This window comes from Oxyura jamaicensis, chromosome 2 (genome assembly GCF_011077185.1).
Source record: "Oxyura jamaicensis isolate SHBP4307 breed ruddy duck chromosome 2, BPBGC_Ojam_1.0, whole genome shotgun sequence".
Classification (NCBI taxonomy): domain Eukaryota; kingdom Metazoa; phylum Chordata; class Aves; order Anseriformes; family Anatidae; genus Oxyura; species Oxyura jamaicensis.
The window spans coordinates 43,299,482-43,326,093 of record NC_048894.1 but is presented as its reverse complement, the minus strand read 5'-3'; the positions used below and the strand labels follow the sequence as shown (position 1 = coordinate 43,326,093).

Here is a 26,612-nt window from a genome sequence, read left to right as displayed (position 1 = left end):
CCCGTCATGCATCCCCTTCTTTAGAGGGTTCAGATGGCTGCCACAGTTGGTGGGGACTCAGGTGGGTGCTTCTTGGGCACAGTTTCTGCTGGGAGTTCCTGAGGTGAGGGATGAGCCACAGGAAATATTAAGACCTTCTAAGCAAACTCTAGCAGTTTACAGCTGTTTGCCTGATGGTTTAGGTTCTGATCTTTTCTCTATGCTAGCTTTTAAATGGAAGAATTAAAGCCTTGAGAAAAAGGGCTGAACAGATGCCAGATATTATAGCCTTGCTCTTTCTTGCGTTGAAAGAACAGGTTGGCAGCTCAACATGAAGATTTTTTGTAGGACTGGATAAATGGTATGAATCCACATACCTTCCTTCCTGTGGTCAAAGGATCTCTCCCAATTCTTCCCTCTTTATCTGATCTCTCATGTGATGTGGTGAAGAGTGTAGGGGAGTAGGAGCTCTAGCAGATGAACTGAAGAGAAGAAAGCACCTGCAAGTGAAAAGATCAGCTATGAAAATGTTGCATTTTCTAAAAATTTGAAATGGTTTGGAGATGAGGCTAATGACATGAAGCCTTTTTGGATTTTGTTCCCCTTCAGCTTAAAAATTGATTTCTCATGAGTGACATTTGAACAGATTGAACACAAGGGATGTGGAATAGGTATCTCAACCAAGGGAGTTGGAAAGCTTAATGGAACTGTCAGCAGTAATAGAGAAAGCAGCTGGTACAGGAAACATACAGTACAGTTTCTCACAGATTGCTTATTTGAGATGGTGTCAGGACATCGAGAACAGATGTCTGAGAGACTGAAAATACCTACTCTACTCATATGTTGAGTTTTGATTTCCATTACATTTCCTCAACTGGATTTAATTATTGGAATACTGAATTGCACACTTAACAAGGAAACTATGAGAATTATGAAACTTAGTTCTGGAATCTGAAAACTATTGGAGCTCTGCTTTTGCAGTTTGTTTATGATGATCTCTAGTTGTTCTGATGTATTTACATTTAGGAGATGGTATTTTTCTCTCCTTTCTGCGCGCATTTTCCACTGAAATTCAGAGGTTCATTTACGTTGTGGCATGTTAATATTGCTCAAGGAAAAAATGAACACCTCATGTCTTTCTCTTCCAGGAAAAGAAGTTATATTTCTTGAAACCCCTGCTCCTGGCTTTCTTCCTGATGTTTTTCTGCATTGTTCCCTGCTACATCACAGTTTCATGGACTGTATAGCAGGCAAGCTTGTTATTGCCATTTTAACAGCAAGCACAGGTTACTAGAGGAGCCTAGGAATCCCTTAAGATTATTTGCTAGTCTGTTATTAAGGACTTTTTCTCCAAGTGTTTTTAGTTGTTTATTTTTATTTTTTTTCATGGCCTGCAGTCTGCTTGTCTCTGCTCAGAATGAAATGAAAAACAGAGAGGCAGCTATGTCCAATGCTGCAGTGCAGGGACTGGTGTGAGCACGGGGAAGTGTGGTGCGGGGAGGTTGTAAGGTACCAAAGAGCACTGCAGAACAGGAATGACCTTCAAATATCAAATTGCTGTTAGGAAAATAGGACTTGCAGTTTGTGTTCTCTAAATTGAGGAGTAATCCTTCTTTATAGTGGTTTCTTGTGAGAAATAGTAAGTGTGCAACATAATGATTTTTAGAAGTGGCTGTCAAATGCATCTCTTTTTATAGTTTCAGTTTTCAACTGGGACATGTGTTCCATTAGGGAATTTTTCCTTTCTTTCCTTTTCTTAAGCATTTCTGATTATAATATGGCTGTTTCAGATGAGTTACTTTGTTGAGTAGAGGGGGAATAATAGTATATGTTCTGAAGCTCCCAAATGATATCTTTTCTGTTTGAGGTACAGACAAAGGAAACTAACTGCTAAGGAGCAACATCTGCCAAGGGTGTTTGCAAATAGTTGATAACATTTGGGAAGAAGCTAGAAGAAGACTACAAAGAAGGGGTTCAATTGAGAAGTACTTACCACAGCATTAATTTTTGTCATTATTAGGGATGAAATAAAAAGCTGGAAGGAAGAGTTTTTTGAACAGCGCTTGAAGGAAAGAAAATAAATTCTAAGTCATTACTTAGAACTTAGTGTAGTAGAGTAGTTTTGCTTGCTCTGGATTTTTAAGGTTGAAGATTTCTGGTAACTGAAGGAAAACCAACTGCTTATAATGCCTAGTTGGGGAAGTGGTTAAGCTATAGTGACTTGATTTTCCTTCTTTCAAATCTCCCTGTACTATTTCTGTATTATAACTATGGAGGTTTTGAAGATGTTCAGAATGTAGCCTAAATGTTCAAGCACTAAAAACAAGATTTGGGCTTCTAGCTGGTGTAGCTAGCATACTTCAAGTTGACTGGAAATCTCCAGAGTTAAAGTTGCTTCCCATCACATGGAGAAAAAAAATAAACCCTGCTCTTTTGGTATAATATCTAATACTGGTCTTACCAAAAAGTGCATAAACCTGACCTGAGGAAATGTATTAAAAACTTTAGTAGTAGTAGAAGCAGACTCTAGGTGATCATTTGTGTGTCTAATTAGGTTAATTTATTGTTCCATGGTGTGATCTTCTACAGGCAGGTAATTCAGCTCAATATCATTGATAAGCCATGAAGTTGTCACCATGTTTAAAAGAAATTGGATTTACTGTTATATTCTCATTATTGACAGTACAGCGTTGAAATGTCTTCCCATTTTTTTTCTTCAATGACTTTTAAGAAAAGCCCTTTTATGTTGCCAGGAGAAAAGTTATAATAAGTGATGAACATGAATAGATTTTAAAAAAAAAATGTCTACAGGCTCCAAAGGAACTCAGCAAGTTTCTATTGTCTCCAGCAATCAAAATAAGATTTGTAGAGTTAGGAGTTTCACTCTGAAACCCAAGTGGTTTGCCAGAACCCATGCATTGACTAAGGCATATACAAGGAGGTAGAACTTTAAGTGCTTGTTTAAGCATTTAATTCTCTCAAGCACTCCAATCCTTTCAAAAGTTGAAAAGAAAAACAACATTTTTAAAGAAAAAACTGAAAACAAAACAAAAAACTCAACACAAAAGTATGAAAAGGCTCGGCAGGAATGGAAGAGTCGGAGCTTGACAAATAAAATGGATTTGTCAAGCTGACAAAGCTGTCAAACTGACCCACCAATTCTCTTAGCAGGTTTTGGCTATTTGCTTCTGGAGCATATATTGCCAACACTTAAGGTAATGAGGGTATCTGATACAAGGAGCAGGTTCTTGTCTCCCGTTTCCACAAGTTACAAGACAAGGCTCTTAAATACTGTAATTCCTGTGACTACTTGTAGTCAGCAACCAAGTGCCAAGTCTTGAGAATCTTGCTTTCTACATGGTTTCTTTTGAGAGTGAGAGTGCATGCTGCTGGGTGCTTAGAGGGAAAAAGGAAGTGTGTGGCTTTTTTTTTTTTTTTGGTCAAAATAGGGTTAATCGAAGACAGATCTTTGATCTTTACCATTGTTTTGGTGAAGCAAATGCAAGTTTACCTGGCAAGTTACAGGCCACGTTATTCTCTAGCTAACAACAGCTCTCATTATTGTTTAGGGTCTCATGGAATGTGGTGCTGCTGTTGGCCAGTGACAGGAGCAAAGAAATTTAGATGACAGAGTGGTAGCTCTGACATAACACTGAACATAGGAAGGTTTCTTCAGAGGAACTAGTTTTTTAAGGTTCTAAGCAGCAATTCCTCCTTGAGGAGGAAGAGTGAGAAACTACCAGGATTTTTCACTTATGCTTTTGAAGTGCAGCTCACTTCACTTCGCCCAATTATGTTGATGTAAAAATCATCTGAGATTTTGGGGGTGGGTTGTTGTTTCTTTTTGCTGTATTGTTGTGATGTGTGGTGTAAACGTGCAAGACGTAGTTCTGTTTAAAAATAAGTAATTCAGAGTTTAAAGGACTAACATTGGATGTTTAACACTTTAATTTACTGGTCCTAAAGGAATTGTATGTGTTAAGAAACACTGGAGCTACCTTTTTTCTTCCCTTCAGTGAGGCAGTTTTGGAATGGAGTTTTCACATAGAATATGAACAATGTTAAAAGGATGTCAGTGCTGATTTCTTAAGTCTTCATGCATGGAAATGCATCAAATGTAAATTAGACGAAGTGTAATTTTTAGAAGGGTTTTGGCTTCCAGTAGAATGTCATGTTCTTTGCGGTCTCAGACCGGTTAACTTGCACAGACTGAGACATCTCTGACTTTCCTCCAAATAACAGCATTGGAAAAGCAGATCAGTACGAGATGCAGTGTCATCCACCATCAGTCCATCAGTTTTAGTTTCATTGAGCTCAGGGCTGAGGAACAGTTGGTTCACTGCTGCACGGAGGCGATGATCTCCGGCAATGAAGTGGAAGGGAGCAGACAATGGGAAGCCATAACAGCTTCTCCTGCCACAGCATGCATTAGTGGCACTTGTGATTTGGAGCCTGCAGCTATTCAGTGACAGAGGTGACTTTCAGTATTATCAAGTGGTGCCTGTCGGAAATCTATTGAAATTTGGAATGCAAGATGGAATGTATTTATGGAGTCCATTAGCTTCCTGTCTACCTTTGAGTATTTCCCTGCTTGCTCTACATGACTGAATTTTTGTATTTATTTATTTGTTGTCTTATGGTGCTGTGTCTTGCACATTATTCTTTCAGAAAAACTGGAGAAAGATGGAACTAAATCTTCAGGCTGATGTGACAGGAAGATAGCATCCTAGGTGTCTCTCAAACATCACAAATAAACTAAGAGGATGCTTTTTCTACTTGCTGGTCACCTTTAAGCTTAGCAGGAATGACATAAGCAGATCTTTTTTACACAGTGTGCCTGAGGGTGCTGAACATACCGAATACACCAGATTTGCATTTTTCACTTGTAGGTTTACTTTTTCTGTATATATAGGTTTTTAGATTAGCAGATGGTAAGACAGATTTCGAGAAGATAGTATAAGATATAAGTGAATGAGGGAAAAACAGTACTGTGTTTACTCCTGTAATTGAAGAATAAACCCCCAAACTTCAGACCACAAACCATCATGTATGATTCTTGGTAGTGTTGGAAATTGGATAGACCAAGAGAAAAACAAAAGCACCAGAATTGTTTTGTGTAGTTCTACCCATGCTGATAATTACAGCAAAAGAGTATGTCATTAAAACAGCCCTCAGATGGTATGGTTTCATGAGTTTTTTTGAACTGAATTAAGAGCATGTTGCCAACAAAAGGGAGCAACTTTATTAAATACTACTCCCTGCACTCTCCCTCTTTGCCATGACTCTGAAGTCCTGTTGATCTCATGGTAACGGGATTCAGCTCACTAAATTGGCAGAAAATGAACTTGGCCGAAAAAAGATGAAAATATCTTAAAATAAGTATATATTACATATTGATATCTTTCATGTAAGGTACTCCAGCTTCAAAGATAACAGTTTAAATATTTGCTGTCACCAATAACTGGTTGCTTAGTCTATTGAAGCTACAGAGATATCAGGAGAAAGTTTAGTGCGCTGTGTAGCTTACAAGAATGATATCAACATACTGTCAAAATGTGGTCTGATGCTTTTTTTTTTCCCTCTGTCAGACACCTAATAAGCCTTGGAAGGAGAACCAGTACTCATCTTTAAGGATATGTTCAAGATATTGATGAACTAGTTTTGGTAAGAACTAGGAAAAAATACTATCTTCACTAACCTAATAATTAGCGTATAGTACGTATAGTCCAGTGAAGGAGAATGTTTTGCTCTGGTTGGTGGTTGGAAGTCAGAGTAATAATGTGCTATTCTTGACTGTAGTGTTGACATGATACTTCAGATTTCTGTTTACTTAGTTATAGGTAATCTGCTGAACACCTCTTGGCACATCCTGTGGCCAAATTGTTCTGCTTGTCCATTCCTTCATTTCTTGCCTTCCTCTCCTCTGTAAATTACTCCTTACTTGTTGGCAGCACAGTGGGCATGATAAAACAGAGGTTCTAGCTTGATGAACCATGACGTGAGTGACTGCTTTAATTTTCAGTAATTTCTATTGAAAATTTCTAGGTTGGTTTCATCTTTTATTAATTTTTTAATCCCATCTGACATTTTGTATTTCGTGTTTAAAAATGAGGGAAGAACTAAGTAAGAGTTAAGACCATTCTGCTATTTAGTTATTTTTTCAATAGTTCCTATATACAAAATAGTGCAGACTTTACAGCATACAATTTATAATCTCGTTGCATGATTTAAGGTACCTTTTCTGTGACTTCAGAGTTTTTACGCTCTCTTAAAGAGACCTCAGTTTCCAGGAAGCTGCAAAAATGGGTTGGCAAGACCCCCACTGGCCAATTTGCTTGCATTGGTATTTATTCCGCATTCTTTATATACAAGTCAACCCACCACTGTGCTGGCCCTGTTTTAAGTGGCAGGCTGTCACTGCTGTCCACAGGAGCATGTTCACCTGGGAGGAGCTGACCCATTAGGGTTCACCTGCACAGAGAATTTCCCTGGCTTTTAACTCTGAGACCTTGGAGCCCAAATGACTTCTGGGCTGAGACACCAGATGCCTTTTCTTGGTGTAATTGGCTCAAGCTATGATTGAATGGTATTCCTAATTTCCGTTCTCTTGCTGTTAAATCGAGCAAAAAGCAGCACTTAAAGTAGCAGAACTCCTCTACAGCTGCTCTAATTGAAGTCTGAATCTTCTTGTAATTTGAGCTACTTCTATTTGCAGTCCATTTTGTGGTCTTGATTACCTGAATAATTTCCCCAAATTTCCACCTGGAGGTGTTTGGGCTATCAATTGTCTCAGCCAGCAATTGTCTCTTCCTCAGCTTCAGTGTTCATGCTGTTGTTTGGGGTCACTCTCTGTGCCTTAGTTATTTGATTTGTTAATATTTCAGACCCAAGAAGTATCTTATTTCCAGGTGAAATCCTAACTAATATCAGGTCTGGCATAAAAACTCAGGGCCACGGTCGTTGTCCGGTGTGCTTCTCTGTGTAAAGCCTGTAGTTCTTGGCCTCAAGTTGCTCCAGGTTAGAGAAACACAAACCAACTTTACCTCTGCAAATATGAGTTCAATTCATCACTGGTATGCCGTAAGTATGATGTGAAATGATAGGAAGATAGATATGGAAGTTTAGGATGGGGTGAGTGGAAGGTATTGTGCAGTAGGCTCCTGTGATGAAGACTTTCTGTTTCCTTCCTTCGTACTTTTTCTGTCCTAGGAGTAGTATCTGTCTCTCTTAATGTAGTTCAGGTGACAGGCTTTAGTTGCCAAGGTTGAAGAAGGAGCGGGGTGTGTGGGTATTTCAAGTTGATAGATGGTATTTTTTGTTCAGCAGCCTTTTTCTGCTGTGCATATGTTTGGCATCGCCAAAATTTAGTAGCTACAAATAGCAGAGGATTTGGATTATGGATGATAGTGAGTATTGTGAGAGAAAGTTGTAATTTAGACCCGGTTGTCAGACACACATTCAGTGAGATGTGGTTTTCTTTAAACTTTGCTGCATGGTAGGACTAGATGGTCTTAGAGTTGTTTTCCAACCTGTGTGATTCTGTGGTTGTGCTGGCACAAACCCAACAATTCCAGACCCCCGTGGCACGTGTGTTGTGGGGGCAGTATACAAGATGGCTGGATTTGCCACTCTGCCACTATGTACAGGAGAACCAGGCTATCAGATGGATATACGTGATTGATTTGTGCATGTTATAACAGCAAGCACTAAAAAGATCAAGCGTATTTCCTTGCATCCTCTTGGGACGACTAGGTAAAACCTAAGCAATGTAAAACCTGCTTTAGCGGGATTTTGGGAAAACAGAGAACGCTGAGAGCTTGGATTCTGGTGGCTACCAATACTGCATAAAGACTTGGAGCAGGGAAGCAGTTGTCCATTCGGGCACCAAAAGTAGGCTGTAATTGTATGAAGTTTTACTTTCTCAAAGAAGCACAGTATGGCTCTTGGATAAGGTGGATATGTAGGACTGGGAGAGGCTAAGCCAGGCAGTTTCCTCCATTTTGGTGTCCAAACCACTGTCCTGAGGACATGGCCTCAGTGAGAATCAAATCAGCAGCAGTCTTGTGCAGTATGGACCCCTGCCTTCCCCTCAGATGGGACATGGAGTTTGTAACTAGTTCTCTCTTGGACAGGTTTCCTGCGTGTTTTAGACTTGCATGGAAGTCCGTCTTTTTAAAGCTTAACTTCATTTCCTTACAGTCAGGTTAATCAGAGTGACATGGAAGTACTCTGTTCTTGTTTTACTTTATCATCGTTGTTTTCCTTATAAATGAAAATATATTTTCCTAACTGCAAACTCTATTTTTAATCTGTGATCAGAATCGAGCTGGATAATAATATTGTAATTAAGATTGTCCTGGCACATTTATTCCCCCAGTTATGTCACTGTTAGTCTTTTCTCTCTGATCTGTGATACGGAATTGGAGCCTGCTTAATTATTAAATAGTAGTAAATTTAGAACAAATAAAAAAGGAAAGTGTGAAGGGTTGCTAAATGGCACAAAATAGCACGGGGCAGCCGGCCAGTTCAGTGGGGTGTGAGCTCTAAGTGCTGTTTGTGGTACCAGCCTCAGCTGTATACCTTTTGTTTGTGTGCTTGCCACTAAATTGCTGTCCCTCTATGTGACATTGTTGTGCAGAAGCATAGATTCATACAATTAATGCACTTTTCCACAAATCCCTATGAATTCTGAATCTGATTAGTGAAAATAGATGCATGATTTTTAAGCCTATTATTTTCCCTAAAATGCAACCCCTAAGCAACTCCATTTGACATTCACAAACTAGTGTTAATGTATTTATACTTACTGTTACCTCTTTTTACTTAAATAAAATTTGGGCATCATACTTGCCCACACGTTTGCTGACAGTGTAGAATTTCAGACTGCTGAACTGGGGGGAGGTAATTGGCAGGGGAACCCAAAGCTGACGAACCGATGAGCTGCCTAGTAGCAACTGTAGTTTCTGCAGATGGCAAGTGACATCGTGGTTCATAAAGTGGGTTTACCTGGTAGTTTAGAAATTGACTAGGACTTGACAAAGCAATAAAGATTTATTTATGACAAAACAACCTGTCCTTTGTCAGCTGTGGATGATACTTCCTCTATTTCTCATCTCTGGTTTAGATGTAAAACACTTCTAAAAGTATCTAGAAAATTGCAGTTCAGCTTGATTAGTAAACAATTATAATAATGCAGAGAAGTGACTTTTAAAAATCCACTTTTATTCAAATGTTGAAACTATTCAGATGTTCAAAGTCAGTAAACTTTTTAATGAATACTGCAATTTTTATATTTTCTGTTAGAAAACTATAAATTGAATAACCTCAGTGAGTAAAGGATGTTAAACAGTTACTGAAATGTAAGCGTGCTCTCCCAACCACCTTTCTTTGAATGATAACTTCAGAGGTGAATTTTAATAGTAAATTCCTTGATTATGAAAAGACATTATATTCATTGGCATGAGTAATTCCATCAGTTTTAGGGCTTAAAAGAGGGGGAAATAAAGAATTAAGTAGTTACATAAATGTCTCCAAGATGACCTAACAAGGTACAGCTTCCTAAAAATGAAATATTTCAAGATGACATCTCTTTCAGTCATTAGAACCATAAACTTTGCCTTTCTTTGACACAGTCATTTACTTTCCATTGTGTAATTCTTATTACATAGTATTTTTTTAACAACCATATTTTTTAGACAAGTAACAATGCTAGAGAAGGTGACGTTGCATGTCAGGGTTTTAAATCAGAGCAAAGACTTTGTGCTTCATCAAATCAACTTATTTCATCTGAACAATTTGCAAAATAAAAAGTAGATTGTAAAGTCTGTATAGTGAGACTTTAGGAGAAGGTGTGTCTGAGGAAGAGCTAAAGTAGAGTTTAGAGAGAAAAGTTCCTCTGTCCATTGGTGAGTAGTAAAGTAAATGAAAAAAAGATCTCCAAAAAGCTGAAACCAGCTGTCCTGCTGTAGAAACAACTGTGCTTCTCCATCCAGAAGTAGCTGCTGGGTTAGGTCATTTTGTTATGAAGTAACATGTCGTTGTTTGGAGATCTTGGAAGATTTTGTCTTTAGTTAAAGGGTTTGTCTATGGTACTATGCAGTAGTCCTGTGAGTTTTAAACAGATTACCCCCGGGATTAGACACAGTCTAACTATGAAGTATGGATTCCAGTGTAGACTAGATTATGAACCCAGGGAAATAATTAATCCAAGTTGGCTTTCCGAAGGCAGGGTGAGGGTTTACCAGATTGAGAAATATCCATAACTGAAGCTCTGACTGGGAAAGCAGTTGTCCAATTGCAAAAGTCTTTTATATATTTAAAAACAAACAAACCCCAAATCTCTATCATGTTAGAAATTCAAACTAAAAGTTATACAAAATCTGGACCAGAAAACCGATTTAGTTGGGGAGGAAGGGTGTGGGGAGAATTTGAATCATTAGAAATACACTGCGCAATGGGAAGAACTAGTAGTATTACCTTGAAAACTAATTGGGATTACAAAGTACTGAAAACCTATTTTCAGATGGATGGTTGGTTTCTGAGATGTGTTCAGAATAAGGGGAGAAAAGAATGCTGCTATTTCAGATGTTTTTCTGCTAGGAGCATACCTCTGTGCGCACTGCAGACATGCGTCTGAAAGCTTCAGTGGGCAGCGCACCGTGTTACAGATGTACAGCTGAATGTTGAAATGCCTTAAATGTTGTGATTTTTAATTTTTTAAGTATGCATTTCCATATGAGAATGCTGAAATGCCTCATTTAACTGGAAATGTGAAAATAATATTTCTTAAAACCAGTGAGGTGAGTAAATTATATGGGAAATGTTCACATCATGAGCTCCTGATAGTTTGGGGTATTTTTGGATTACCTCAAACTGGGACAGTACTGGGAATGTAAGAACTTTCTCACTGAAAACTGCACAGCTGTTGTCCTTTGACAGTCTTGACGGTAAACCATTTTTGTCTCGTCGTGCCACAAGCATGTTATCACTACTTAAACCTTACTGCTTTTTGCTTAGTTCTTTTTGAATGGGAACTAAAAGGGAAACTTCCCTCTGTTCACTATATATATATTAAAAACAAACCAATTGTAACAACAAAAACAGCAATAAATGCAAAATCCAGTTGCGTGTGGCTGATTATTTTGTCTGGTAATTGATATCTGTTGGTAAAGCATCTGGATCTGGTTGATGTACTCAGTTCTGAGGCATCTGTGGATAATGAGAGGTTAAATGTTTGAAAATCCCCCATCATATCTAGGAGACAGGAATGCAAGCTACCTCTTCCATATGTTACGTACTGTACCTCTAGGTGGTAGGCATGCTTTCAGCAATCAATCGAATTTAAAGTTAACTGAGGAGCAAAATGCAGAAGTGTAATCAATTCGTTTTGTGCTGTTGCATGCTGCGGTTGAGGGGGACATCTCAGGGTTAATCCCGTGATAGCAGATTAACTGCAGATTGGGTTTCTCTGCTGCTAAAATGGCTGGGAGAACAGAAGGGCTGCAGCGAGGTCTGTGGCAGGCACCCTTCAGGAACGGCGTCGGGGGAATAGCCGCGGTGCATCCCAGGAGCTTGAGGGAAACTGGTGAGCTGGAGGCTGGGCCAGAGGAGCAGGAAGCTGCTGTTCTCTGAACAAATTTGAGGTTAAAGCAAGAAATCCATTATTTGAGACTTCTATTTTGTGAAATGGTCTGCTTTTGCTTGCTTGCAAGTTTATGTATCTGCTTTGAACATTGCTTAAGTAGCATTGATTTGTTGGGGCAATAAATCGATAGTGCTCCAGCTCATCTTTAGGAGGCCTCTTTTAATGAATATTAAAAAAAACAAACAGTGATTTTGGTCTGATTTTTCCCATAAGAAAAAAACTGAACTGTCTTTTGGAAGCATGTGTCAGTAGCAGTTATTTCCTTGTCTCTGTGGCTCTCATTGTTCCTATGTCTGCTGTCAGGTAACTCAGCTCCGCTACCCCCTGCCTGGCTGTTCTCTTAACAGTGTAGTAAAGTTTTTGTCAATGTTAATCTGTAAGTTAATTACAGAAATAGTGTCCTGGGTAAATGTGTGCTCTGTGAGCAAGCTCAGTAACGTAATAGAGGATAAGTTGGCAAGATTAATCAGTTCTAGAGAAGTTAATACTTTTATTTCCCTGGTGTGCAGGACAAACGACTTCTGGAACTCAAGTTAAAAGATAGCCCCATTCTTTTGATACAGTTCAATCAGGCTCCTAAAATGGGACATGTACCACTCTTTCTCTTCCATCCTGCTTTATATATAGGTTTTCCATCTTCAGCTAATGAAAGAATCTGGTCTCCATTTCTCCTGTGTTTTTGTGATGGTCTAACTGGATCATCATTTGTTCTCTGACAGGAGAAAATGTTTTTGGAAGCTCTTTCAGTTTCTTTTATCTTTTTTCAGATTTTTTTTTTTCTTCCTGTGGAAGTGTCACGCTGCTTGATTCAAACATTTAATTCCTCATTCCTTCTCCTGGCTCTTTTCTATCCTGTTAAAGTTTTTCAAACTGCATTATCCCCCTGCTTCTGTTTGAGTCTATAGTTGCCTGAGCAGTTTCCTATCTTTTTTTTTTTTTTTTTTGAGATACCGCTGCCTGAAAGGTGAAGAGGGGCGTTGTACATCCACCCATCCACCCAGAACTCTTGCAAAGCAACCACTTGTTTCCTTGTGGCATGAACAAGGTCATGGTCAGGATGGATGACTATGAAGAAAGAGTTCCTGAGCTGTTGGCCTCTCCCAAATCACAGGAAAGCTATTTTGTTGACACAGCCAATTTTTGTTGAGCAGTCAGGACTTCTGTTTCTATAGTTGATTCTGTTTTTCTTTTATGGCTTTTAAAGTTGGCAGGCATAGAACCTGATTCATCTGGGACAACAGAGAAGGCAGGGTAGGTACTTGGAGAGCGCAATGTGGAGGCTTGTGAAAACTGGTTACTTTTTTCCCCCCTTAGGATTACTGCCGGAGTTGTACTGAAAATGTGCTGCATACTTTTACAGGCAGCTAAGACATCGTTACAGGCTCTAAAAAACTGAAGGTAGAAGGCCAACGGTACTGTTCATTTTTTTTTTTTTTTTTTTTTTCTGAGACTATACATAAAATAGGTTATAGTTGGCTAGGAGGTCAAATTAATGCTTCTGCTGTAGCTGTGATGACAAGGGTGTGGAAGGATGCCATCTCTATGTATGCGGAATTGCAGAAGTCACTAGTGTAGGATGTCATTATACGGGTAGAGGTGTATTCTGTACTTGCATGGTTGCTTTCGTTCTCTGGGGAAGCTTTATGGCAATGCAAAGCACGTTTTTATGGAGCTTATGTTCATTCTGGGAGTGCTTTGCTGGTCTAGTGTGCAAAGATTTCTGAGTTGAAGTGCTCGTAGTGTGGATGTAGCTTAATAGACTCTATTCTGATAGACTGAAAGTATCTTTTTTCCTTGGACTTGATAGGAGAAAGAAAGTTTTTTAATTTTTCATTTTTTTTTCTTTACTCTTGTCGCTTAATTGTGGAGCTGTACTGCAGTAAGCAGAATGATGACTTACAGCATAGTAATTGATAAAACGTGGCCTGATAACAAGGCTGAAATAAGTGTCGCAGTAAAGGACAACACAATTATCATGAGGATATCCACAAGCTCAGAATGGACATGACTATGTATGAAGCCTGGACTTGTCTGCTACACCCAAAGGAACTGAAAAGTGAAAACTTGTCAGCTGGATGGAGAGAAACACTTGCTCTAGGGTCAAGCAAAGGTATTTTCAGGGGCACAGCATCACTTCTGTCTGTTCCTAAAACAGACAAGGTAAAACTGAGGATAAGTGAAAAGAAAATGTACTATGAAATGTACAGTCAGACTTTGTGATCATGTTTTCCAATTCTGCTGTTTTCAGCGACAGTTAAGTGCATCATCTCGCCCTACAGAGTGACCAGAAGAGGAAAAAATGCTTTGTAAGTGGGAAAGCAGTATTGTAAAATAATTTAAAAGCCAACCAAAAGATGAAGATTACAGACTGGTGTAATAAAAGGTAGTAAGATAACCTTCTGAAATTTTGGCAATTCCTGTTTAGGGCGTCCTTATGTTTAATGCTACTGTTGAAAACATTGTGGTGTTTGGCATTCAGCTTGCTTTTAGCTCTAGTCCTTTTTTATGTTGGGAAGGTAAGCTCTGTAAAGAGAAGGTGAAAAAATGTGTCAGTGTTAAAAAAGAGAGGGTTTCCATTTGTTAAGTGAGGGAAAGGATGCAGAGGGCACTTACTTACAGGAGATCTGTGAGATGGAGTCAGGGCAGAAGTGAGGGTTAATGATACAATAGCTTAAAATTATTTGGGATGGGTTGTTAATGTATGAATAATTTTTAGAGAAAATGATCTTTGTTCTGTTGTGGAGGCAGTAGAGAGTTCTGAATAAAGGTGGCAAAGGAAGATTGCCCAGCCAAAATGTCTGTAGCTCTGTAAGTCTTAGGCAACGATTGCTTGCATCAAGCCGTGGCTCATTTAACATGAAAAACAAGAAGCAGGCAAGAACACCAAGAACATCAGTAGGCTGTGAAGACAGTCCTGGAAATATTTTGTGAGGGAAACCTTAGAGGTGTTCTTCATTTGGGGATATTGAAAAAGGGCTGAGATGAAACGACGCTTTCAAGATAAGATAGTAACCTGAGCAACTCTGGAGTATGTGAAGTTACAGAAGTCTGATTAGTCCCAGTTTCTGAAATACTGTACAAGAATTCATACAAACTCTCCCATCTTCAGGATCAATAGCAAGTAATGTGTTCTGAATGTCCATGTTAGTGGTATTAGTCAATTTGTTAGGGCTGTTCTTTTTCGTAGGAACGAAGGGAGTAGGTCATATTTGTGTCATATTTACTCTAGTCTGTGGAGAACCATAGCAAACCGTCCTTCATGTGAGCCAAGAGTTTGCTGTCCCCTCTTGGCAAAAAGTGAAATGGTTGCTTTGTGCAGTACATGCGTGATTTCTGTAGGAAAAAGGAGTGTTGTGCAAGATGTTGCTGTTGTGCAAGATGGATTTATTTAAAAAATAAACAAAACTCTGTCTCACGAGACTGACACACTGAGTTCAGACCATCTTCATTTTGATTTAGTGCTCTTGGACAACATGGTTAGTTTAATTTTTTTTTTGTATGATCCTACGATCCTACCAGCTGGCTTTCTGTGGAATGGCTTGTGTTTGTCAAAATGAGGTGAGTGAAGCCTGGAGCAGGATGAGGCTGGTTGTTTGCTCTTCAGCGAGAGGAGACCATTGCCCCTTCCCTTTCCTTCAGAGCTGTGTTGTAGCAAAGCTTTAGCGCCTTACAAACAAGCTGTGTCGTTTGGCTTAGTTATTTTAAAGATGAATACGGACTGTGATTTTTGTGTACATTTGTTTAAAAATGTATTCTCTTTATCTTACGTGAAGCATTTGCTTTCACTGTTTCAACCTCCCAAGGCTTTGCTCGGAATCCTACAAAAAATGTTCCAAGCATAACCAATTTAAAAATTAGATGATCTTCAAGCTCAGTATCTTCCACTTACGCTTTATTTGCTTAGTCCATCACTTGTCTCTGTCAGTACAGAACAATGTACTGGAAAAGTTTTTAGGTGCTTTCTACTCTTGAACTTCCTGTGCTCTCCATCCATCGGTGATTCCCTTTCTCTTTCTCCTCAATGTCCTGTGATTCTGAATAACTACTTTTATTTTTTTAGATATTTTACTTATTTTATTTCAATCATTATTTTTAATAACTACTTATTAAAGTATAAATTTTATTCTTTATTTTATTTGTTACTTTATTCATATTTGTGGTTACTGTTTTTTTAACTGGATGAATGTTTCCTGCTCCTAATTATGTGATCAGCAGTAATTTTTTTTTCCCTTGTTAGAACTTGTTAGCAGAGTGACCGTGCAGAATGTAGACTTCTGTTTCTCTCTCCTCCTAGTTGTTTTCTTGTAGGTGGTCATTTGTGCTTCATACCTGGTGTTGAATGGGATCTGCATGTTCGTTTCCCTTCGTCAGTTTTCAAAATTACAATAATAACATCTGCATGTGAAGTATGATCACAGAAGTGAAAATACTATGCCTTTAATTGTGCTCATCCTTCTGCAAAGACAGCGTCGCCTTTTCAAAAGACTAGTCATGGAGAATTAGCATATATATCAAGGTTATAAATGCAATAAAGAAAACATTAAAAAAGAAACTGTCTCATACATCTTCTGTGCAATCTCTTTAGTGAACACCTCCCTTCCTTATCTTTATGTCTTGTGTGTGAACCCAACCATTAATCTAAAAGAAACACGTGTTTCTTTCAGAAACATGCCCTTCAAAAAACCTACTAATCAAAACAACGGTACCTTATTACATTGAGTTATTACCAAAGATGACTTTAACCTAATTTGTTTGTTTGTGATCTTGATTTAAGATTAATTTGTGCTCATCTAAGTAAATGCATGAAAAACCCTGTAACAAAAACATTATATGATTGCAATTTCTTTGAACAGGTACTTTGTGCTGGACTTTGAGACGGGGATTCTGCAGTATTTTGTGAATGAACAAAGTAAAAACCAGAAGCCTCGGGGAACCTTGTCTTTAGCTGGAGCTATAATATCACCCAGTGACGAAGTGCCGCACATGCTGGTGGTCTACTCAGCTAATGGAGAGATATTTAAGTTGAGAGGTACAGTGCTGCTTAAAGTACCAGCTGAGTTCTCCCTTTCTTGCTTGTGTCTCTTCTCTCATTTAATGGTGTTCCATTTCTTCCCTGTACTGTCAGAAAGTAGGGGTTTTACGACTATATTGTTCCATACTACACTGTAAAACACAATGTAACAGTAATCTCGCATTAAGTACACATGAATTTACAACATACAAGCTTTCAGGGCTGGAAGATACCTCAAGATACATTTCATACGCTCTTAGAGTGGCATGCTGATTGTACAGTGCATCTAGTTTGCTTCTGAAGGAAGGAGGAGCTGTTTTCATTGCTGTCCACATCATAGCATTTCAGTTCTAACATTGGCCTCTTGTGCCACATCCTGATAAAGTGCAGTGATGAATCTGCTGTTGGGTTTGAGAAGGGAAGATGCCAGTGGAAAGCTGTTAAGATACTCTGTTCTTGGAACAATTTAACATACCTTTAATATAAATTTTTGCCTTCCTTTGTTCCCAAATACTATAAAGACTATAGGGTATGTAAAAGCTACTTTTGAAGAAAAAAAATTATTAAAAAAATGATTCTAAAGTATTTTCAGTATGGTTGATTGATTTAGATACATTCATATTAAACTAGTTCATAGACAAATTAAAAAAAAAAAAAGTGGTGTGTTACAAAATTTCAAAATTACGTTAGTTTTATTCTGAGCAGTTTCAGTTGGCTAAGCAGGACTCCCTGTGGTAGAACTATAGAAATGTGAATGAAGAGATGTTATCGTTTTATATGCAGGACCAAAACACAGAAGCAAGCAAGGAGACTGTCTGTAAATATGTTTTGGAATTTGCACAGTTAGAAATCATGAACATTTGTGGTTTGTTGTCATGCTTTTCCACCCACTTGAGATTGTCAAACACTTACAATTTGCTGTTTTTAATTTAGTCAGATATATGAAGTTGATTAAATTCAATAAATAGTTTTTATGATGAGTCAATAACTATCAAGATATTTCATAGCAGAGGAAGTAGAAGAAAATACTGAAATTATCCACTTCTGTACTACTATTGTTATTAGGACTACTGCATTAGTGTTTTTTTCTTTAAAAAAAGACTCTCCTGAGTATATTTATTAGAATTATAAAGGAGCCACCTGATAGAGTGCAGAAAACTTTTTCAATGCTTTTTAAACGTGTTTTTTCAAAGACGGTTTGGCAGATGTGTTTTTCATTCTTGTACCTTTCAGTGGCATGTGAATGACATACAGGTTTAAAGAGAGATTTAGTTGAACTCTGTTGGAAAAGAAGGACTGAAGTATCTGGGGAACTGGTAGCTTGTCTGGTAGCTGATTGACAGCCTGAGTGCAGAGGTTTCACAGACCTAAATGCATTTTTTTTTTTTTTTTTTTTAAAGTATCAGTTCACTTGTGATCCCCTGCATTCTCTTGGTTTTGTTCTAGCTGCTGATGCAAAGGAGAAACAATACTGGATCACTCAGCTTCGATCCTGTGCCAAGCATCACAAGGAAGGTAATTCTAAGGTAAATAATTAAGAGGGAGAAGTACTATGTTTGAGGTGGTGTAGGTGTTAGAACAGCATAATCTGGATGATGGAGTGGCAGCCATATTTTGAGTTCATGATTCGAGATTTATGAATAAAAGCAGCACGCTGTAATTCCTTGATAGCTAGAACAGACTTCTTTAAGTCAATTGAGCTTTCTTAATAAATAAACATTGCCCAGTTCATGGGAAATCTATGAAGTTCATTAGGTGACTACGAAGTCAATAGATGGTTATTGAAAGTTTGGCTCAGCCATTCAGTAATAAATACCTATGTAATGCCATGGTAAGTATTTAAAGTGCTAACTGATACTAGTTTTATTTAATTTTGTAAGATTTAATGGCTCTTACCATAGAAACTTCAGGTAGATGTTAGCAATGGTCAGTTTTACAACATCTTTACCAAATCTGAAAGAGGCCATCATATGAAGATTAATATTATTCTCTTTACAAGTGATGTCTGAATTTTTGTTGTCAAACATACAAGTATTTTGGACAAGTACTTTCAAAATAGCAGAATGATGAGTGGAGGGCGTTCCCTGCCTCCAAGTAGAAATGACATGAATCTGTTTAAATGAGAATGCACTTTGAAGGTGGAAGGGATTACAAAACACATTGAGGAACAGGTCGTTATTGTATTTATTTTGTGTGCGCTTCTAGCATTAATACTAAAAATCACTTAAAAACAAACACAAAACTCCTGTTCTCATCTTCAGTCTTTTAAACACTTCTAATGACATCTTTACAATAAAGAAGAAAGACAAATTGTTTGCTATATAAATAAAGAAATAAATGCATATAACTGCAGGTGGAAAGGACTCCTGCCTGCTCAGCCCCCAAGATATTGAGGATATTGATTATATGTTAACTGAACAACTGGATGGTATTTTTAAGGGACCAACGTTCACTGAAGTGTCTGAAGTAAAATAAAAGCTTTTTCTTCTTTTTGAGTGATGATGACTTGTCAGGAAGCAATTCTAGTTACATAAGAGCCTTTTCTGAGGAAAATAAATAATGTCAATGTTTCAGTAGTCTCTTTCCATTCTTATGCTGGACAGTTAAATATTTTTTTTATATAACTGTGGCCCAGTACTATTCACCACAATGCATTTTGTTTATATATACACTATGTAATGCCATCATAACAATATCCTACAATAATCTTCATAATCTATTTGCAAAACTTATGTGATCCTTTGCAGAAGTTCCTCTGAACTCCTGCAGGTGTAAGCAGCCATGTAGTGAAATCTGAATCTGACTTTTATCACCTTCTTGTATAATTATATGTTGTGCTTTTATTTCACAGATCAGTTTTTATAGTACGCTAATAACATTGGCATTCTGTAAATAGAAATACTGTAATGTTTATACTTCAAATAAGCTTATTCGGGTTTTCTTTGTATGCTTATATTTGAGTCAAGTAAAGCAAAATACTATTCAGGGAGAGTTTTCAAGAAAAAGTTTTCGCCATTCCTTTTTTTTTTAAAAAAAAATTTATTGCAATGTTACTGTATGACTTGCAATCTTTAAAGCTTTTGCTAGGGACTGGAATGGTAGAGGACATTAAGCAGAGTAGTGAAAACAAAAAAGCTGTATGAAAATGTTGCTTGCATAATAATGTCTAAATATGGTCAAAAAGTGAGCTATACAACTGACAAGCATATATAAAACAAGCTAAGCCTGTCACTTTATTTTAATTAAATTTTACATCTTAATGATTAAAAAAAAAAAAAGTAGTAAAAGGATAATGTTCTCTGGCAAATAATACCCATGCTGTAGGATAGTTTTAATGTTCTCAGTATTCCCATACAAATTTCATTTTGCTTAATTACAGAATGCTCAACCTCCACAGAGTGCCAAATCACACTGTACTGGAAGAAGTCATCTGTGTCTGGATAGGATTGCTGTTTCATGTTTGTGTGTGTGTGTGTGTGTTTTTAAGACTATGTTAAGTCAATTTGATTGTCTAAGTCTTAATTAAAAGTGTTAGTCAAATTGGAATTCAGAGAGAAAATAAATTTAAGTAGTAGTAGCCCTATACATGATTTTTCCAGTAACTTTCAAGAATAATTTTATATCCATGAATTTTCAAAAGCTCATTTATTTTTCTGTTTCATATCCCTTCTTCTTCACTGTTTACTGATGGTGGCTGTAAAACCTCTTCTAAATACACACAGAGAGCTTTTTATATGAGCTCTTAATTTCAGCATATGTATCAGTTGCTGGACTGGCATATAACCCTTGTATTTCTCAGCATGTATCAGGAACATATTAGGGAACAAAAATCTTTATCTTGTGAAGTAGTTTGTGTCTTAAATAGTGGTGAGATGGAAACTTTCAGCTTAGGTTTGTGCTAGAATAAAAAGTTAGATGACTCCTTGTTCCAGCTTCCGACTCGGAGCTGGCCAGTGAGCTGCTAAAACTGAATAGTGTGATTTCACGTCTCACTTCAACCCATCTGCTGATTCCCTGCAGCTATATGAGGCAGTCCAATTCCCTTCCTTCTGATGCCACATTTGGTGCAGGCTATGTTGTGTTTCTGGCCTGTAGTAGCTTGGGCATCAAACAGCAAAAGCCCCATCCTGCTAAAAAGTACTTGGTTCCCCAGCTGGCTCACTGAGGAATCAGATGCGTGTTGATATAAGGGAAGCTGGAGACATGACTCTGCTTCCAGCAGCACCACAGAGTAAAACCCTCCTGGATGGAGAATGGCCAAAATGGATCTGGCCAAAAGCTATCTTTACTGGTTTAGTTTCAGGCTTTATGTTTAAAACTGAGCCAATGTGGTGACTGCTTCTCTCTATGAGGGACTGTCCTGTTCTCTTTCCCCTCAAGCAGTATTTCTGGTGCCTGTTATGACTGTCATCAGAGCCTTTGGAGACGCAGTTTGGTGAGCTAAAAGAATAGAAAAATTTATATATAATAGAATCATTTAGGTTTGCAAAGACCTTTAAGATCATCTAGTCCATCTAGTCCTCTAAGCTAACACTGCCAAGTCCACCATTAAACCACGTCACTAAGCTCTACATCTATGTTTCTTGAAGACCTCAAGGGATGGTGACTCAACTGCTTCCCTGGGCAGCCTGTTCCAATACTTCACAACCCTTGCAGTGAAGATTTTCCTAATAACCAACCTAAACCTCCTCTGGCACAACTTAAGGCTATTTCCTCTTGTCTTGTCACTTGGTGCTTGGGAGAAGAGACTGATCCCCGCCTCGCTATAGCCTCCTTTAAGTTAATTGCAGAGAGTGATAAGGTCTCACCTGAGCCTCCTTTTCTTCAGGCTAAACAAGCCCAGCTCCTTCTGCCACTCCTCTTATGACTTGTTCTCTGGAACCTTCACCAGCTTTGTTGCCCTTCTTTGTGCCTGTGTTTCTATCTCTCTTCTGATTTAACTCCCTGAACTCATTGTCAATAGGGTCAAATGGGCCTCAGAGCCAGTGTGGAGAGATGGTGAAGAATGAAGACCAAAACTGCCCCTTCAGTGGCGACTGCAGTAGCATTTTCTCAGTAATTGTGGAACAGCACCTGTAGTAATGCCTGGAAGTCAGCACTTTTCTCAAATCATTGAGGCAGATGAGTACTTCTTCTCCACAGCTGGAAAAAAATGTCCCTCATGGATCTTTGGAGACCCCTCTTCAGTTTCTTGAGTTCCTTCTTGCCTTTAGTAATGAATGGCCATGGAGCTGTCTTTCACTTTCGAAATGGATTATTCACTGAGGTTTTTTAACATGTACAAGATAACTTTACAGAAAGCTGGACTAGTACAAGCTTCAAGCTTTGATTCTTAACATTGGACCTTTTCCCTTTTTTGAGGAAGTTTACTCTTCCTTCCTTTGGTATGCTTTTCCACTTACTCTATTTCTTGACCTGTAGAAGCCAAATAAAGTATGGTGCTTCTAATTAAAATGTGCTTTGGAAACCCTCACAGTGGTGAGGCTGAGAAGGATGTATTGCTTGGCTGTGGATGTGTTTGACACTTTTTTTTTTTTGCTCTTTTTGGAAATTGCATGAAGATAGTTGCTCACATCTCTGGTTTCAAAGCCTTTCTACAAAAAAGGGGAAAAAGTGAAGTCAGTTTAGAGTTGAACATGAATATGCTTAAATGATTCTTGACAAATAGAAGACTTATGAGCATTTGTAGTCTCTTGCTTAAAAGGAGACAAATGTATCCCCTTACGTAAAGATGATAAAGCACAGTAATAATCTATCAGAAAAGTGAGTGCTGTAGATGGAGCTTTGCGCAAATGGGCAAAGCATATCATAAGCTGGTCCCTTTGCAACGCTCCAGTTTGGATGTTATGTAGATTTGGTTGTTTGAGCTTTAATATTCCTGAATGATCCAAATGTAAATTACACAGATCTGTACATATTTATCTTCTTCAGTATTTGCTTGTTTAGGATGCATTGGAAAAGACAAAGATAGGAATTAAAATACTGAATGGTGGTGTCTCAGCTGTAATTACTTTCTGACAGTGTGTGACTTCTCGTTGCTCTAAAGCTGTACACAGGGATTGGTGCTGTGCTATATAGATATGCAGAGGAGTAAAGGAATGTCATTTCAGTATTTATTATTCCTGTATAAAACATCTGTGGCACAGTGCCTGTGAAGGAGATGACGATTAACATCCATAAACAGATACGACAAATCACTTCAGAAATTAGTTTATTGATCTCTGGAACATTGCATTTACTTTTGAAAATAAACAAAACTGTTTGCTTCTGGTAAATGGTGAAAAACACTTCAGCTTCTCTGTGTACAGAAAGAACAGTCTCCAGGGAAAATGAGTCATGAAACATCAGTATAGTTTGGACTTACTGTACTGCAGTTACATTATTTTAATTGTTGGGATTTTGGGTATCCAAATGGAAGCATTCAATATATCATTTTTTTTTAAATCTTGGAGATGGACAATGAATTAAAATAAAGATCTTAACCCAGGTCTGTGTTAGCTAGGCATTATTTTAGATCATAAAGCAAGGATGAATTCAAGTTACAAATTACTCTTTTATTGTCTCCTTTATTTTTCTTTTATTGGGTTCTTTTTATTAGCAGGCAAGCTGGAGCTATGGTAAAGTGTAGCCTCAGGAAAGAGTATTTCTAATCCCTCTTGGATGCTTCAGCTTGTGGGCTTCCTGACTCATTATTGGCACCATGAATTACTAATTGTTGAAGAGCTGATGTCTTCCTTTCATTAGTCTTTTCATTATTTTCTTTTTCTATGTGCAAAGCAAAAAGCAGTCGGACCAAGGGAAACCAGATCTGATAATAGAGGTCCAGATCAGTCATACAAGCAGTGCTAGGGGGAAGAGCAGGAAATTAGGAGTAAAGCTCTGACATTTACTGTCATTGCTTTGATTTCCTGGGAAAATGACTTTGGGAAAATGGCTGTTGTAGTATGGTGTGTAATTAGATTGCTTTTAGCTATGGAAAACATCATGTTGGCTTTAACATTTTTAACAAAAAAAAAAAGAAAAAAGATTTTTACACAGCTGTGTGTCTAAATGCAGAAGAGATGCTTTCCATTCTCAGTTTTTAATTCAGAGAAGTTCTGTGAAAGAAGAGTCAAGTATTTGGCTGGGGTAGAGGTGTTGACAACGTGTTGTAAAATTTGAAAGTACAGAAAGGGCTGAGTGTGTCAGTCCACGAGAGGTCCCTTCTGGAGGTGACAGGAAGAATCTGGCAGAAAGCACTGAGGAGCGGAGCCCTACTTCAAAAGACTTATTGAGTGGTTGTAGAAACTGTCTACTGCAAACATTTGTCCACATTTTGTGCGCTACTAGTTTTTGCATCTCCAAGTGCTTCCCCCTTACTGGCATTAATTCCTTGCAGTTTTGTGTCATTTCAGTCAGTGTTCAGGTTTTGCCCCAGTCTCATTGGTGGGTGAGGGTATGGCAAAGAAGAACGGTTTCATCTGTCTGGGAATTTATATTTATCTTGGGGGCTTGCCTAGGGCTAGCTTTATGGGTAGCCAGAGGTCCTAGTGCAGAGTTCATCAGGGTTTTGTATTTTAGGGACATCCTCTAAGAAGAGTAATACCGAATTAGATACGAGAGGATTTGTGTAGTGGGCTGGTTGACTTTTATGGCACACTGCTTGGAAAAGCATGGAGGTAAGGTGTAAAGGAACAGAAAAAGGAGAGGGGAGGAAAACTTACAAACAGGGGGAGCCCTTCAAACTGTAGGAGCCATTCAAACCAATGTATTTTGCTCTGACACGTGGCACAGGCTGTGGCTGTATGTGCTGATGCTAGATGGCTAACCTTTCTGACTTGGTGTGCTGTATAGGACTGATAACTACCTTGAGCTGGGGAGAGGTCTCTACGACAGGCTCACTGGCAGAGGTGAGCTCTCTCCATAGATCCCATCACACTGTTGTAGGGTAAGGTGTTCAGCTGAACACCAGGCACACCTGGCAGCGTGATACGTTCAGCCCTTGCTGGGTCATAAAATTGTATATGGAGAGATTTGGGGTTACCTATTGTCGCTGTGGCTGGACAGCCTTTCTCAGTACCATTTGCTACTGAGAACTATAGATGGGCTGGTCTTCCTGATTCTCTCTTCTGCTCCACTGCTTCCCAAACTCCATGCCCCCAGTGAATGTCCACCACCAACAGCTGTTACAAGCTGCCACATGCCTTTACAAAACATAATGAAAAGCTGCCACAAAGGTCCCACAGACTGTTCAGTCTGCTTCAGGTCACAGTTTGAGTGTAGTTTATGTAGCCCAGTGACTTGGTATGCACTACAATAAATCTGGCAGTAAAAACACTAGCCTGGAGTAAGAGAGTTCTAAAATGATGGGCGTACCTGCTTCTTGGAAATGTGTTCATTACTTATTTGTGATACAAAGATAATTAAAAAAATGTAGCTAGCTAATGGTGCACTAATGGTGCAGTATCAGATGTATGACTCCCAGAGGTGTAAGTATGGTTTGGTGAAAGGCATATTGTATTAGGTGACACTGGCAGAGAAAATGGGAGGTGTGAGCTGCAGTCGGGGGATCTGGGGGCACTTTGAGTCTGTTGTGATCTGTAGGTGAGCTGCAAGCAGTTCTTTGCAGTTTGAAATGACGTCTTGAAGCAAAGTAGCATTGAATTGCAAAATAACATAATTGTTACAGATATTAACTTGAAATACATATACAGGTCAATTCATGAATGTCTCAAAAATGTGCAAGTTACATGAGAGAACTCTGACAGCTATTCTTCTCTGAAAGCCATTTTTCTCCTGGCATTCCTTCCTGATTCTATGTTTAAAGAGAAACAGTGCGTGGGTTTTTCCTTATTTGTTTTATATTACTTTTATTATTTGCAGATCTGTAACTTATTTTTTTCCCAAAGAAAATCAAAATGTAATAAAACTAAACTTCTCAGATAATGTTGTTTTCCTTAAAGTGAAACTGAGGGATGGGCTCACTGTTTTAAATTGCTGTTGTTTATCTGTGTTTTATGATCAATTTAACTACATGAAGGTAGCAGTCATGGTTTTTTAATATTGTGATTGCATGATACTAGAACCTCAGCGATCCTCAGAAGATTTCATTCTAAAAATAACTTTTATTAAACTGGGGGATAAGTTTATCTTATGCTGAAAAAATGAAATTATTATATTCTTTCTCTGCACCCAAAATTTCATTTAGGAGTATTCTCATGCTAGTCAATTTAGAAAAGAAAAAACAGTAAATATATTCCGCTATCATACTAGGGATAACCTTTTTCTGTGAAACTTATTTAAAAAGGAAATTGAGTCACATCCAGTTTCCCTCAACCCCTTCTCCCAAATACCTTTTCCTCTGTTATTTTAAATTGCACTTAAGTCTAACCAACGCTATTTCAAATGGAAGATGAATTAAAAAAAAAAACGGCAAACTTCTGTGCCCTTAGAACAAAGTCTGCCCCCATGCCATATAGATATCTTTTGCCTTAGAGTCAAATCCAGTTTCAATGCAGTTGTAAATTATCAGACAGAATGGATAGTTGTATAAATGCCTGATTCTGCGGATGCCTGTTTTTTATAATCTTAATAGTTATGGTAGCAACGAATGCAAAAACAGAGTCAGATCATCACTCTTGCAATTGTTTGCAAACGTAAATCCAGGCCACTGGAATAGTGCTTTTTTCTCTGAGTACTTAGTATGTCTGCAGTAGCAGCACTTCACATACTGAGACTTTGATATCCCATTTTTTTTAAAAAAAAAAAAAAAAAAAAAAAAACTTACAATGCCTCAAAAAGCCCAAAGTCTAATTTGGAAGTGGATGGCAGGGGGAACCTAGACCATATTTCACTTATCCATTCTGTTAGTGCTAGATACTCTGCCTTATCATCTACAGGCAGTGTACTGGTAACATAATGCCTAACTTTGATTCTAGTCCTAGCTGGAGCTTGTCCACCTTGTATTTATTTATTTATTAAATGAAATAACTACAGAAT

The 26,612-nt window shown here is 38.2% G+C and overlaps 1 protein-coding gene across 1 annotated transcript in view; it reads left to right on the top strand.

Moving 5' to 3' along the window:
* OSBPL10 (oxysterol binding protein like 10) overlaps positions 1-26,612 on the top strand; it is a 112,839-nt gene that overhangs the window by 16,361 nt on the left and 69,866 nt on the right. Inside the window, exons 2-3 of the mRNA XM_035318297.1 lie at positions 16,477-16,652; positions 18,081-18,160. Coding sequence (XP_035174188.1) covers positions 16,477-16,652; positions 18,081-18,160 — 256 coding nt within the window. The remainder of the gene's footprint in view (positions 1-16,476; positions 16,653-18,080; positions 18,161-26,612) is intronic.